At 39.0% G+C, this 13,587-nt stretch overlaps 1 protein-coding gene across 1 annotated transcript in view; it reads left to right on the forward strand.

Annotated features, from left to right (window-relative positions):
• Nucleotides 1–13,587, forward strand: part of dnah5 (dynein, axonemal, heavy chain 5) — a 109,328-nt gene that overhangs the window by 42,510 nt on the left and 53,231 nt on the right. Inside the window, exons 56-65 of the mRNA XM_086310800.1 lie at nt 267–465; nt 554–726; nt 1,064–1,194; nt 2,893–3,046; nt 7,405–7,672; nt 7,878–8,001; nt 9,817–9,924; nt 10,098–10,212; nt 10,843–11,019; nt 13,085–13,288. Of these exons, the coding sequence (XP_086166926.1) occupies nt 267–465; nt 554–726; nt 1,064–1,194; nt 2,893–3,046; nt 7,405–7,672; nt 7,878–8,001; nt 9,817–9,924; nt 10,098–10,212; nt 10,843–11,019; nt 13,085–13,288 (1,653 nt within the window). The remainder of the gene's footprint in view (nt 1–266; nt 466–553; nt 727–1,063; nt 1,195–2,892; nt 3,047–7,404; nt 7,673–7,877; nt 8,002–9,816; nt 9,925–10,097; nt 10,213–10,842; nt 11,020–13,084; nt 13,289–13,587) is intronic.

Consider the following 13,587-nt stretch of genomic DNA (forward strand, 5'->3'; position numbering starts at 1 on the left):
ATGAAACTGAGTGGCAAGAGCTGTCACAGGAGGCTTGCTGAGGTCAAAAATAACTAGGTTAAAAATATCGGCTGACAGTCTGACTTCACATTAAAAATCCTAAGTCAAATAATACACTAGTAATACAGTTTTGCAGTAACTAAGCTACCCCAGTGCTTTTACCTATTACCAGTCATTACTTTGTTATTACTTATTATTATTACTTTATTCCATGTAGCTAATTACCTTCTGTCTAACAGAAAAATAACGTAACATATATTTTCCAGACGTTGATGGCACTTTGGAAACATGAGTGCAAGCGTGTGATAGCGGATCGATTCACGATGCCTGATGATGTGGAGTGGTTTGACCAGGCTCTGGCAAAGCTGGTGGAAGAACATCTTGGTGAAGAGCACAAGAATATGGTGGACTATGTAGCAGAAAGATATTTTGTTGACTTCTTGCGAGATGCCCCTGAGGCCACAGGTACTACTGAGTCTGACTATATTGAAATATATATATATTTAAGAGATTTTCTCAGTTTTGTGACCTGCTTTCATTTTTTTCCTCACAGGGGAAGAACCAGAAGACTCAGACTTTGATTTGCCCAAAGTGTACGAGCCTATTGAATCATTTGAGGCTTTAAAGGACCGTCTGAACATGTTCCTAAGCCATTACAATGAAAGTATTAGGGGTACTGGCATGGATATGGTCTTCTTTCAGGATGCTATGATACATTTGGTCAAGGTACTCTAAAGAGTTTTTTGTCGTGTTTGTGCCAACCAAAATAATCTACACTTCCTAACGTTTTCATCAGTCAGGGTTTTTACATTTCAAAGTCCTCCATTAATGTTTTCAGACCACCTTAAAGCCCAAGGAATATCCTAACAGTTTTACTTCAAGGAGTATAAATTGTGGAGCGTTCACAAACAGTTGCTCACTCCCAGACATTTGCACTCAGACACAGATTCCTACTTTATCTTTTTAATGTATTCCTACTTTGCTTGCTATTTTCTTTTGTTGCCTACAACTTACTGCAAATCTAAACATGCTTATTTGACTCTAGCTCTGTGTGTATTTGTAGGTGTCGAGGATAATCCGAACACCGGGAGGTAATGCCCTGCTGGTGGGGGTTGGGGGTTCTGGCAAACAGAGCCTGACCAGATTGGCCTCGTTCATAGCTGGATACAAGATCTTCCAGATCACGCTCACACGGTAGTGTGCTGGCAAAAATTAATATTAATATTATTAATGATGTAGGTAGGGTGGTGTAAGTTGTAAACCTCCTAAGGATTGGATTGTGGAGTGGTAGTAACACCTTTCATTGTCAGATTTCCTTTTCTGAGTAATTCCTTCACAAAACATGTCAAACTAAAGTTGTTTTATAATCGTTAGATTTAGTTATAATCTAATCATTAATCATATAATCATCTATAATCAAACCATTAAACTCAGAACCTTTGTCACTGATGAGAAACATTCTGCATTATCAGCTCTCAGGCCCAGCAGCTAGTATATTCTCATTAGAGGTACAGATATCATACTAATTATATGATATCTCAGAAGCTCTGGCTTCACTAACATACTAACTCACCATCACTAACTCGTGCTTCCAAACCTGTCAAGTAGTTTCCTCCTTCAGTCCCTACATTCATTTATTGTCACACTTTCCACCGGTTTGTTCGCCAAACAGATTTTAATGTTTCCTATTAATATTAATGAACCACATGTTTGTCCTCTTAGCTTCACAGCTATCCCTGGTGAAAACGGATACCTCTATTGTGTGTCCCCTTCCTTCTTTTTCATCTGCTCTCTCTGATACACACATAAAACTGATTTTCAGATGCACATCCAGTACAGATAGTTCTCTTATTTCATGCAAACCCAATTTACTCTCTTTCTCTCCCTCTGTCTGTACAGTAACTTAGACTTTCTTGTTGCTTTAATGTACACAATTTCTTTTAAACTTTGTTATCCTAACACTATTATTCCTACTAGAGATTTTTTAAAAGCATTTATTTTGGTATATATGCTGCAGTGGATTCTTAGAAGCACACTAGACTGCATATAAAGAAGCATTTCTATCATCACAGCAGCCCTGAGTGGCTAGTAGTCATGCTGTCTGTGTCCGGGCTCTTTATCCTTATGGCTGACACAATGTTACTTTTCACTTAAGCAGCTTTTCTCCCTTGAGTGGAGAGGTTACTCTTTACCTGTATCTTGCTTAACTAGCTTCATTGTTCTCAAACTGCCATTATTTTGTCCTCAAATATTATTTCTTCTTTTACAAACTGGTCAACTCATCACTTTTGCTGGGTTGAGTTGGGAACAGGTGTGTTTATTTTTAATAACCAGCAATGCGTATCTAGTCTGGCAGTCACAGCGTAACTCCCAGCCACTTAGGGCTGTTGTTATAATTTCTTATTAACTACAGGATGGAGTATCTCATCTCACTGATAATCATTAAAGAACCAGATGAAAGTAATCTGTGGTTTCTCTCTCATGTTGTTTATGCAGTTAATATCTCCAATTTGCAGCTTCTTCCATTTTCCCTCTAACTTATTTTTCATCTGCCTCTTTATAATTCAATAAATTTGACATTCACACACTAAAGCAGGTGAACTTTCAAGCTAAGATGTGCTTCACTTTCATCGTCCAAGCCTCAAACTGGGGTGCCGACACTTTTTTTTTAAACCGCTCTCACCAATAAATGTAGTTTGAGCTTCAATCTCATGAGAAATTTCATGCAAATTGGCACATAAATAGATGAATTAAAGTTTTTGTGCGATCTAGTTTTCTGCTGCTGCACTTTTTGATTGCATTTAACTACGTATGGATGATTTTTAGAAGCTGTAAAATTAGTTATTAGTGAAGAAAGGGTGTGCATATTTATTTTATGCTTTTCTTTTCCAGCTCATACAATACATCCAACCTGATGGATGACCTGAAGAGTTTGTACAGAACAGCTGGCCAGCATGGAAAAGGCATCAGCTTCATCTTTACTGACAACGAAATAAAAGACGAGTCCTTCTTGGAGTACATGAATAATGTGCTGTCATCTGGAGAGGTCAGCAGCACACACAAGGAGAAAAGATTCCAAATAATCCGTATTCATAGTAATGTAATCCTCTACTTAATGTGGGTCACAGTTAAGGCTGTGAGACCAGAACAACAAGAGAATATGCAGTGTGCAGTGTTTGAAAGTTGTATAGTTTTAAATTAAATAATCAATGAGAGGTTAAGGTATCTTTAAAAAGGCATCTGGTTGTTTCTACTTCTTTTATATCATTAATAGACAGTAGTGATCCAGTGCTGTGCATGAGCATGGACTGCATTGGCTCTGTTGTTGTTTTTCAGGTGATATTACAGTATATCCTATGGTTTGTAATCAGGAGTTATAGCTTGGGGAAACAGTTACTTAGATATAAGTTGCATTCTAACTTGTTTTGAGCCACTAGTAGAGTCTTATTTGATAAGCTGCCATGTGATGTTGCTACCATGATATCCATTTCTCTTTGTGGATTTAGCTAAGTGAAGTCAACAAGATATAAGCACATGTTTCACAAGCTATATGGCCGATTTCTAACCCCAAGATATTTTAAAGGTAGTATAAAAGATGGAATTTGGGGAGATGAATCTAATCTTCATCATCTTCTTAAATAGAAATTCATGTATGCTACACTTGACGCAGCCTAATATTGACCATGAACACTACAGCTTGCTCCGTACCAGTCCAACTTAGTGTGTCACTATTAACTTCAACACAGTGTTTGAAAGTAACTGGCATAGCCTGCACTAAACTGTACCAAACTGCCTAGTGCAGTATTTATATGGAACTTTTGAATAATATAAAGGAGAATACTTCAGTTTGTTTTGCAAGATGTTTCACCAAAAACACAAGTCAGCAACTCATCATGTCTGATTTAAAAACTCTAAAATGAATTTTGGGGCAAAATGCGCAGACATAGTTTGTGTGTTTTCTGATATTTGTTGAATTATGTGAAAAGTTACTCGAAATTACCCACCTTTATTTAAAAAAAAAAAAAAGACAAAACAAAACGAGTTACTCTATTTATTCAAACTCCTGTTCTGTAGCACAACAGGCTAAAGTACAGCCTCTAGCTAGCGCTAGTAACTTTAATAATATCAGCACCATAAAGCCATCACAGGGTCAAGAATGAAATATGGAATGTGCTGAGAGCTTAAGCAGAAAATGTAATTATTCTTATTATGTACTGAGCCGTATCATGCCGTCACTGGAAGCGACACCAATGCGCATTCTGTTAAATTTTATTGCTCATTAGCTGAAGGTGCTGAAATGGCCTTTTAGATTATTCTGGGCCACTTCAGTCTCTGTTCATAAGGCATTCAAAATGTTATCCATACCTTTTATTTCCTGTCTTTATTATACAGGTTTACCATAGTTATATATTCTCTAAAATGTTTTTTCCAAAGCTACTCTTGCTTTTCTAGATGGGTTTGGACAAAGACTGACTGACTTTTCATTGACTTTTCTGCTAAATGGCTAAAATTCCTCAACACTTAATGCAAGTTTTGTGTTCATCCCCTAAAATTATATCATAAAGTCTGAAATGTAAGCCTGCCATAAAACTTTAACTGTTTATAAAACTGTTTACAGAGCTCAGTTAGTGTTGGTGTTGAAAAATATATGGTTCCAAGTTTAAGTAAGAGGTTGGAGTCTCATTGTCTGATAGTCCATCTGAATGACTCATACTGATATTTTATATTAGATAATGTTACTGTAATTGGTCTGTAAGGCACTACAGTACAGAAAGCTACTTGGTGCTTCCTTAAGCAAGTTTTCAATCCATTGGTGTCTTTGTTCTGCAGCTTTTCTTTGCATGCTTTACAAACTTAATGTTTTATATTGCATGCATTTTATATTTATATTTTTGTAATTTGCCTTTGAATTGCTTTATAGTTACTGGAGAGGTGGACTTAGAGGTGGTGTTTATTAGAAAACTGTACAATTTATGAATTCTTTGGCACAACTATAATTGTCTGATTCACATATTATCTTTTTATGAAAGCACTGGCACCAGCTATTTAACAGTCACACATAGTTTTGGAAAACCTACAAACTGTTGTACTCACTCAGATAGCTGTGTATATTCACTTCAAGTCAGCTTAATTTAGTTTTGTTTAAAAATCATCAATTTACAACACAAGTCTACTCAAAGTGCTTCAAATTGTGAGGTCAAACCCTTAAAATATTAAAGAGAATCCCAATAGTCCTCAACAAGCAATTACTTGGTGACATTTGGGAGAAAGGACTCTATTTTAACATGAAAAACCTTTGAGGCCTGTGTGAGAAGATAAGGAAAAGAGCAGGATAAAGAAGCATGTTAGAAGACAACATTTTGTTTTAGCACTGCATTCCTCTTTGAGTGCAGTAAACATTTCATGAATGCAATCTTAAGAGAGCACGAGTCGTATCAGTTCAGTGCAATTTTAAAAGTGTATTTTCCTCACCATTATGACCGAGTTGCAGTTATTTTCTCTTTGATATTTGTAATGAAATGAAACTATAATGGACAATCACATACAAGTACACCTCTGTGTACTACAGCATTCTTCATTACATCTGCTGAAAGACTCTTTCTCCACTCCCAGAATTTTGTTTTCATCTTTGTCCTGCCCTTTGATTTTTTCCCCGCTAGTTCTTATGCACATTTCTTACTGTCTTCTCTCTACTCGATGGTTATATTTTCTCTTCCCTTTCCTTCTCATCTTTTCTCCTCCTCTCCATGTTTGTTTACACAGTTGGGAGGGGTTGTATGAATTTTTGCCACCACGGGATATTTAGACAACTTTCAAAGCCCTTATTTTGAACTCCGTATATTTACATTTTGTTATTCGGGAAGTCACTTAATAAAAGAGGTCAGAAGTCAGATCAATTCATGTGACAAGTATTAAGCTTCCAGTGAGGTTTACCAGCACTCACCAAGCTGAAGCTCTTACACTGTTCGAAGTCAGTGGATATCATTGGATTTGACATTTAACACTATGGGAACACCATGATAAGAGCCATGCAGTTGCTTTTTCCCTGTTAGTTTCCCACTTGTTTTCCCTTCTTTCAATTATTTATTTTCCCATCTTTTTGTCTTCTTTTCTTTACATTTTCAACCGGCACTTCCTCTTTTCTAATCTCGTGTATGTAAACGTGTCTGCATGTTCTATTTCGCTGTCTGCCTGATAATAGTATTATTGTTTCCTTTCCTCCTCATCTTTGGCCTTTCCCCCCTGCTCCCATGTCACCTTTTCTTCTGCCTCCATGGCTTGATAACAGTTTAAGCAGCAGCTGCATTACCAGGTGGGGTAAATTTAAGTGGTGACCTGGGTAGAACGATATTGTTGTTGTTTTTTTATTGTTTGTGTGTAGGTGAGAGGTTTGTAGGTTATGTTTGTGTTTGGTTGTAGGAGGGAGTTTGTGTTGCAGTAGTATTAGGATGTTTGTGTGTGAGAGAAAGTGACAGAGATGAGAAACAAAAAGGAAAAGCAAGCTGTTATCGTGATATTGTTTTTTTGTGAGAGTAACAGATGGTTAGGGACACTTACCACAACACCACATAGTCCCCCATGACACTGTTTCACTTTCTTAAATCTGAGTTACATGTTCTCTCTAATGGAAACTGGGGATTTGGAGAAATGACTCAGCTTAAAACATTTAAACAGTGAATCTCGTACCTTCATCCACTTGGTTAAACTTGTACCCACCCAGCAAGCTGTTTTAAAACTCACCATTTCAAGATTTTTTGCCAGCAGTCACATACATTTAGTTCATCAGCCAACCAATATACACTTCTACTGAAATTGCTAAGGAAAGAGGTTGAGGTAAGAAGAAGTGACAACTATTGTGAAGTGTGAGGAAGAAGAAGATCCAATTAAAATAATGTTAAAAAATGGTCAATAAAACACAGTATTGTGTAGGGAAATACATGAATGTTTCTAACATTCATGTCTTTGGACTGTGGGAGGAAGCCATTGTATTTGAAGAGAACGTCCAAGGTTTGCACCCACAGCCTTCCTGTGAGGTGACAGTGCTAATCACTGCATTTAAAAGCTGCAACTGCTAGATCTCTGTATGGGAAATCTTTGATCAGATCAGATTGAAAAATTACTCTGTAAAAGATTTGGTTGGCACTATTATCGGAGTAGAAATGTTTGAGCTTTAAAATACACAGCAGTACAGGTACATGGATTGTGGCGGGGTGTGGCTTGGGAATGGCTGCAGGGGAGGATGAGACACATCGGAGCTCCATCAGCTCATCAGCTAAAAAACGCTGCGGCCATGAGTTGTAAGAGACGACAGCCGAAATTAAGAAAAGTGTTAAACGAGCGAACTATGGTTAGGTCCGTCAGTATTGTGATATCAGAGACACAACTGCATGTTTCTGCCTTCAGGTGTCCAACTTGTTTGCCCGTGACGAAATAGATGATATCCTCAATGATCTCATCCCTGTCATGAAGCGAGAGTTTCCCCGGCGACCTCCAACCAACGGAAACCTGTACGATTACTTCATGTCACGAGTTCGACATAATCTCCACGTCATTCTGTGCTTTTCCCCTGTTGGGGAGAAGTTCCGGAACCGAGCGTTGAAGTTTCCGGCGCTGATCTCTGGTTGCACCATGGACTGGTTCAGCCGCTGGCCCAAAGATGCACTGGTTGCAGGTATTTTTAACACACAGTTTTATTTTCACAAATGTGACCTGTCTGGTGCTCGCATTTCTTTTCAAAAATGTATGCGGTACATGTTATACTCTGTTTATTTCAAAGTGGATGCTGTTATATGAATACAAGATATCGACTTTCTTTGCGCTCTCTGAGGTTTTTCTTCAGTTAATAATGTCCTGTCTCGTTTCTTCCTGTCCTTCAGTTTCAGAGCACTTCCTGTCTGTTTATGACATAGACTGCTCAGCCCAGGTTAAATGTGAGGTAGTTCAGTGCATGGGCTCCTTCCAGGATGGTGTAGCGGAGAAATGTGTGGACTACTTCCAGAGGTACAGTACATATTAGGGGTGCAACGATACACAAAATTCACGGTTCGGTTCGATACTTTGGTGTCACGGTTCGATGTTTTTTCGATACAAAAAAAATGTTCATGCCTTTTTAATTTGTCATTTATTAAAATTATAAATATATATTTTAACTCAAAAGTACAGTTTTTAAATTTAACCCTAACCCTTGTGCGTGTTTTTTATTTTGACAGCGAATGCGCACCTGCGGACCACTTATGTGCAGCCCTGGTTATTTAGCTCGTCATATTGCAGCCACAGAAATTATTTTGTCCATGAAACCATAAAGCTGCACTTTCTTTTTGCCTTATAGTCTCATTTGTCATAACTTCTCCGTTTTGTGGTAAGCTTTTCTTTGGCTGTCACTTCTTCACCCCGACCTGTCTTATTTGGCTCAGCAGAACTGAAATGCTTTTACACACACACTCACATAACGCTCAGCGATTCTCTGCGCGATCAACCTCTCACATGTTTAAGCTGCGGGAGATTTCACTTGTCATGTTTGCATAGTAAGCTAACGATTAATAAGACGATGTCAGAGGAATTGGTGCACAAATTATCATCACTCACAGATCAGTGCTGTCGCTCTCTATACACAGTTCGCAAGATTGCAAAGTGAAAGCAAAAAAACAAGCGCAAATTCAAACGCGATTTCAATATGTCACATATTGACAGTGGCTCACCGATGCCAATGACATAATTACCCAGCTACATTTCTGAAAGAATGCAAAAGCATTGACATATATTTTTCCTTCCTACAATAGCCCGACGGGCAGGGTAGCCCGTCTGAAAAAAATCGCTAGCCCCAGGACGTCGGGCTAGCGATTTTGCGAGCCCTGTATCTGATTGAGGAATCACTCATCTTTGGAAAAGAGAGTTTATTACAGAGAAATGCCTCTTTCCAAAATAAAAGCTATGCTATCCGCTTCTTCTGGGCTATATTCTCAGCAGCATAAGGAGAATCATGTGCTAACAGCTGTCTAAATGACTCGGCTAAAGTTAGTAGCATGCTTGTTGTTTTTGTCTTTGCACTAGGATGATGTCGGCGTAAATGTGCAGTCATATTCGTTGTGTTTCCACTAGTGCTTTCAGGTTAATCTCGTTAAAATGACCTTAACGCCACAACACGGCAAATCTCCGTTAACGAGCTACCCCTGATAGCCCCGTGCATGGGGCTAGACGGCCAACACGTTAACGAACTAACTGCGCTAACACACTAGCTCCCACCCATGTAATTGAGCATTGCGTGGCACATCCAACATACTGTTTTACTTTAGTCCATGACGCGCTTACCTTCAGGGTCATACGTCACATGAAAACCAAAATAATTCCAAACGCCAGATCTGAATGAGGGTGGGGGAGGTTCAATTTGCCATGTTGCAAGGAGAGCTTAACTTCTGTCTCGCTAGCTTGCCCTGCGCTCTTCCTTCTGACAATGCTGTCTGTGTGGAGCGCTCAGTGGATCTGCGCTCGACAGTGCAGCCTAGGCAGAGTAGTCGAACGCAGATTCACTGAGCGCTCCACACAGACAGCATTGTCAGAAGGAAAGTTGATAAAATAAATTACAAATGTTGTATTGTTCGATACATATGCGTACCGAACCGAAAGCACTGTATCGAACGGTTCAATATCGATACGAATATCGTTGCACCCCTAATATATATGTATATATATATATGTGTGTTTGAAGATTATATGCATATATGTGAAGATTGTTTTATGTGTGTCTGCAACGCATGATGATTGTCATAATATTTAGCATGTTGCAGTATTAATGTAACCCAATTTGTTTGAATTTAGATACCGACGCTCCACCCATGTCACACCCAAGTCTTATTTATCCTTCATTCAAGGCTACAAAACCATCTATAAAGAAAAGAGGTCTGAAGTTCAGACTTTGGCCAACAGGTAAATTGTTCAAAATGAGTTCAACAATGTTGTGCAAATGATAACATATGCAAGTTGTGTTGCCATTTAAGCAAACAGAAACCCAGATAGTAGACAGACAGTACACAGAAGCAACAAGTTTGCTGTAATCATATTTGACTTGATCAACTGTATTCAAAATTTCTCCTCTTCAGGATGAATACTGGTCTCCAAAAGCTGAAGGAGGCATCGGTGTCAGTGGCAGCTCTCAGCAAAGAACTGGAGGTGAAAGAGAAGGAGCTACAGATTGCCAATGACAAGGCTGATATGGTACGTTTGTAGGCAGGGAGGGGATTTTTATTTGTATGTGTGTGGGTTTAAGGTTCAACAAGCATACAGAATGCTTCAGCTGGCTTTTTAGTTGCATTTTTATTAAAACAGCAACACGGTCTATGAACTAATCAACAGAATTGAATGGATACATGCTAGTTTGTATTAGACACTAATATAAAGTTTCATGCATTAATAAGAAAGTGAACACAGAATGAAGAGATGAAGTGTTTATTGTGTCCCTTGCTGGGAATCAGGCTTTCCAGTGATTGTTTGGGGAATATTGTATTGTTGCGTAAAATTACCCTCTTGCAGTGAGAGAAATAAGACAAATAGATGTTTAATGGGACGAATGTGTATTTTTTACAGTCATGCTTCAGCATAAGTGAAGCAGTTTAAGCCGTCTCTTTTTTTCCCTCCATTCGTGAACACTCACTCTTGTTATACAGAGACCTCTATATCAGGTAGAGCCTCTTCAGTGTTACAAATGCTCAGATCTGCCATCTCCCATTGGATTGAGCATTCTGTTTTCTACTTAACCACACTTACGATCTTTTCTCAGCTGAGAAAGTCTCCCAGCTTCAAATCATTTCTCTGTCACTTATAATGTGTGTTTGTTTTCTTGTGCAGGTGTTGAAGGAGGTGACAGTAAAAGCCCAGGCAGCAGAGCGAGTGAAGGTAGAGGTACAAAAGGTGAAGGACAAGGCGCAGGCCATTGTGGACAGCATTTCAGCTGACAAGGCCATCGCTGAGGAGAAACTCGAAGCTGCCCGGCCAGCTCTCGAGGAGGCAGAGGCTGCGCTGCAGGTATGGGATGTTGAAACAGCAATGTTGAATACATGCCTCCAAGGCTTCCCTCCAGACTTAAATTTCTCAGGTAGACATATCTACGTTCAGACGTCTTTTTTGTTTGTTTGTTTGTTTGTTTGTTTTCTTTTAAATCACTCAGAGCCTATAGCCATGCTAGAGATTCACAACATGCTATACGAACCATTTCAGTTTAAATGTTAAACCTGAGTATTTTTTTTTGAGTACCACATTGGCGGTGAGTGTGAGTGTGTGTGTGCGTGTGCGTGTGTGTGTTGGACCGGGGGGTGTATTATAGGATAATTAGTTTTGCAGGTAGTTGATCATAAATCACTTAACGAGACAAATTAAAATGATCTGAAGATTACAAAATGTGCTGGAAAAATGATTGCAATTAATCATTCAACAGCAACGTGACATCGTTGTCTGAACTGGCTTTCATGAGCCAAATGTCACCCTAATGTTAGTGCCAGTGAAAAAAGGCGGGAGATCACCAGAGTCATCAAAGTTCATCTTGTAGACACCACGAGTCTTGTAGCTATTAGATTATTTCACTCATAAGCAGAGTTTTTCCTGTGTCACAGCTTTAGGGGGGTGAATGTAAGCATGTTTGATCCAGTAAAGCAAAGCATATTTGCTTTTGCCTTCATGATCTAACCCTACAATATAACTTGAATATTTAAAAAAGTGAGGGCAGTCTTTTTGTGCTTTAATGTGTGACTTACATTTACCCAATTTAGATTTCTCCTGCTCTTTTACTATGTATTGCTTCAGGGTGCCACTTAAAGCCCTCTGTGACTTAATGTGTGAAGCTGTATGAATGTTTCTGCCTGCAGCTTTACTGTCCTGGTGTGTCTAAACTTAGTATGGTCGTCTGGTGCCTCTAGCTGCATTGTAATTAAAGCTGTCCTCCTGGGTAGATGGTTGCATGCAGAGCTCCTGTGGCAATTCCCTCATTAAAAAAATGTTATCGTGCAACTGCATATAGAAACCACGGATTTCTAAACAGACAACCCAAGACACTTCCTAATGTTGCTGGTGTTCTGCAGTATAGCGAGATTAAAGTAAAAGATATTTTCTAACTTATTCAAGAACATCAGTTTTAGTGGCAGAGGAGTTGAAGGAATTCATGTTTCCTTTCTTCAGGCTTTTCATACCACACTGTCACATTAAAATATTCACCGACCGGTTCTGTTTCCTGATTAATTTGGATATTCACCCAGCCTTTAAAAGGACCGAGTTTGTGTGTGTGCAAACTCAAGGTAACGGTACCATTCTATAACATTTCCTTGTCATACAAAAGGAGCTGATTTGCTAATAGTTACAGTGGATTAATGATGACAGTAAAGCATAAAATGGTTTAGTTTTTGTAGTTCTTGCTGAACTGGAGTGATAATTTTATTTTGTAACAATGGGCTTAGTGAGAGATTTTCATAAGAAGCTGTAGGAGAATAGAGGATATAGGCTAGTGAAAGTAGAAGTACATGATAACCCAGACTGTCTGGTGGCTGACACTCTAGTGGGAAATTCAGGCTTGCACTGAGTGGAAATGGAGCAAGGAGGAGAGAACAGAAATGGGAAGTGCAAAAAAAGAAAAGATAAGAAGAGAGTAAAGCAGCCGAACAGTTCTCACAGGAACATTTTCTTTACTGGTCTGCTGTCTCTTGTTTTAATCAGTCCCTGGAGGAAATCCTGTGTCACCCTCTCCTGAACTCCTCTCATTCTGCCACAGTTTATACTTACAGTCGTCGTGTTGTTTCCCTCTGCACACCTCCTCTGCTTTTATATTCTGAAACTGGAGAATTAGGTATAATCCTCATTAATGTATCTGTCTCTTCTTTGAACACGGTAATGAGAAACAAATGATTTATCCTTTGTTCTCGTCATAGTAACGCGCTGCTCTAATCGTCTCCTAACATGCTCTGCGTTTGTCCAGTTTGCTGGCGTCAAATCCTTACTCGACTTACTTGTCACATGTTTCCAGCTCTCCCATCGGGGTCATGCCATACAGTAAATGACTGTTCTAAATTCTCCCGCTCTCCGTTTGTCCTCTTTGCCCACATAGACAATTAAACCGTCGGATATTGCCACAGTACGGACACTCGGTCGCCCCCCTCACCTCATCATGCGGATCATGGACTGCGTGCTGCTGCTCTTCCAGAGGAAGGTCAACCCTGTGAAAGTTGACCCAGAGAAGAACTGCAACACTCCTTCATGGCAGGAGTCATTAAAACTCATGACTGCTGGAAACTTCCTGGGCAGTCTGCAGGTGCAGTAACATTTATTTAATTTGTATATAGTTAAGACTGAAGTGCTCATATTATCTCAACACATGATTCAGGATTTATGCTTTGTGTTATTTGCCATGTTTAACATGAATGAAAGCTACATTCTACATAATAGAAAGGGCTAAACTTAGACTCTAAGAGTTTAGTCTCTGCACTTCCATAAAAGTGGTTCATGTCTTATTAAAATATTTATTTGTAAACACCTTTTATTTTAAACATAACCCATTGATGCCCTGATTTAAATAGTTTTTTTTTTCATCCTGATGCAATTTTGGTCTCA

Source organism: Aulonocara sp. 'chitande type north' Nkhata Bay, linkage group LG11, assembly GCF_057382095.1.
Source record: "Aulonocara sp. 'chitande type north' Nkhata Bay isolate Kocher_YH1m ecotype deep benthic linkage group LG11, A_spYH_male_GT1.1, whole genome shotgun sequence".
Lineage (NCBI taxonomy): Eukaryota > Metazoa > Chordata > Actinopteri > Cichliformes > Cichlidae > Aulonocara > Aulonocara sp. 'chitande type north' Nkhata Bay.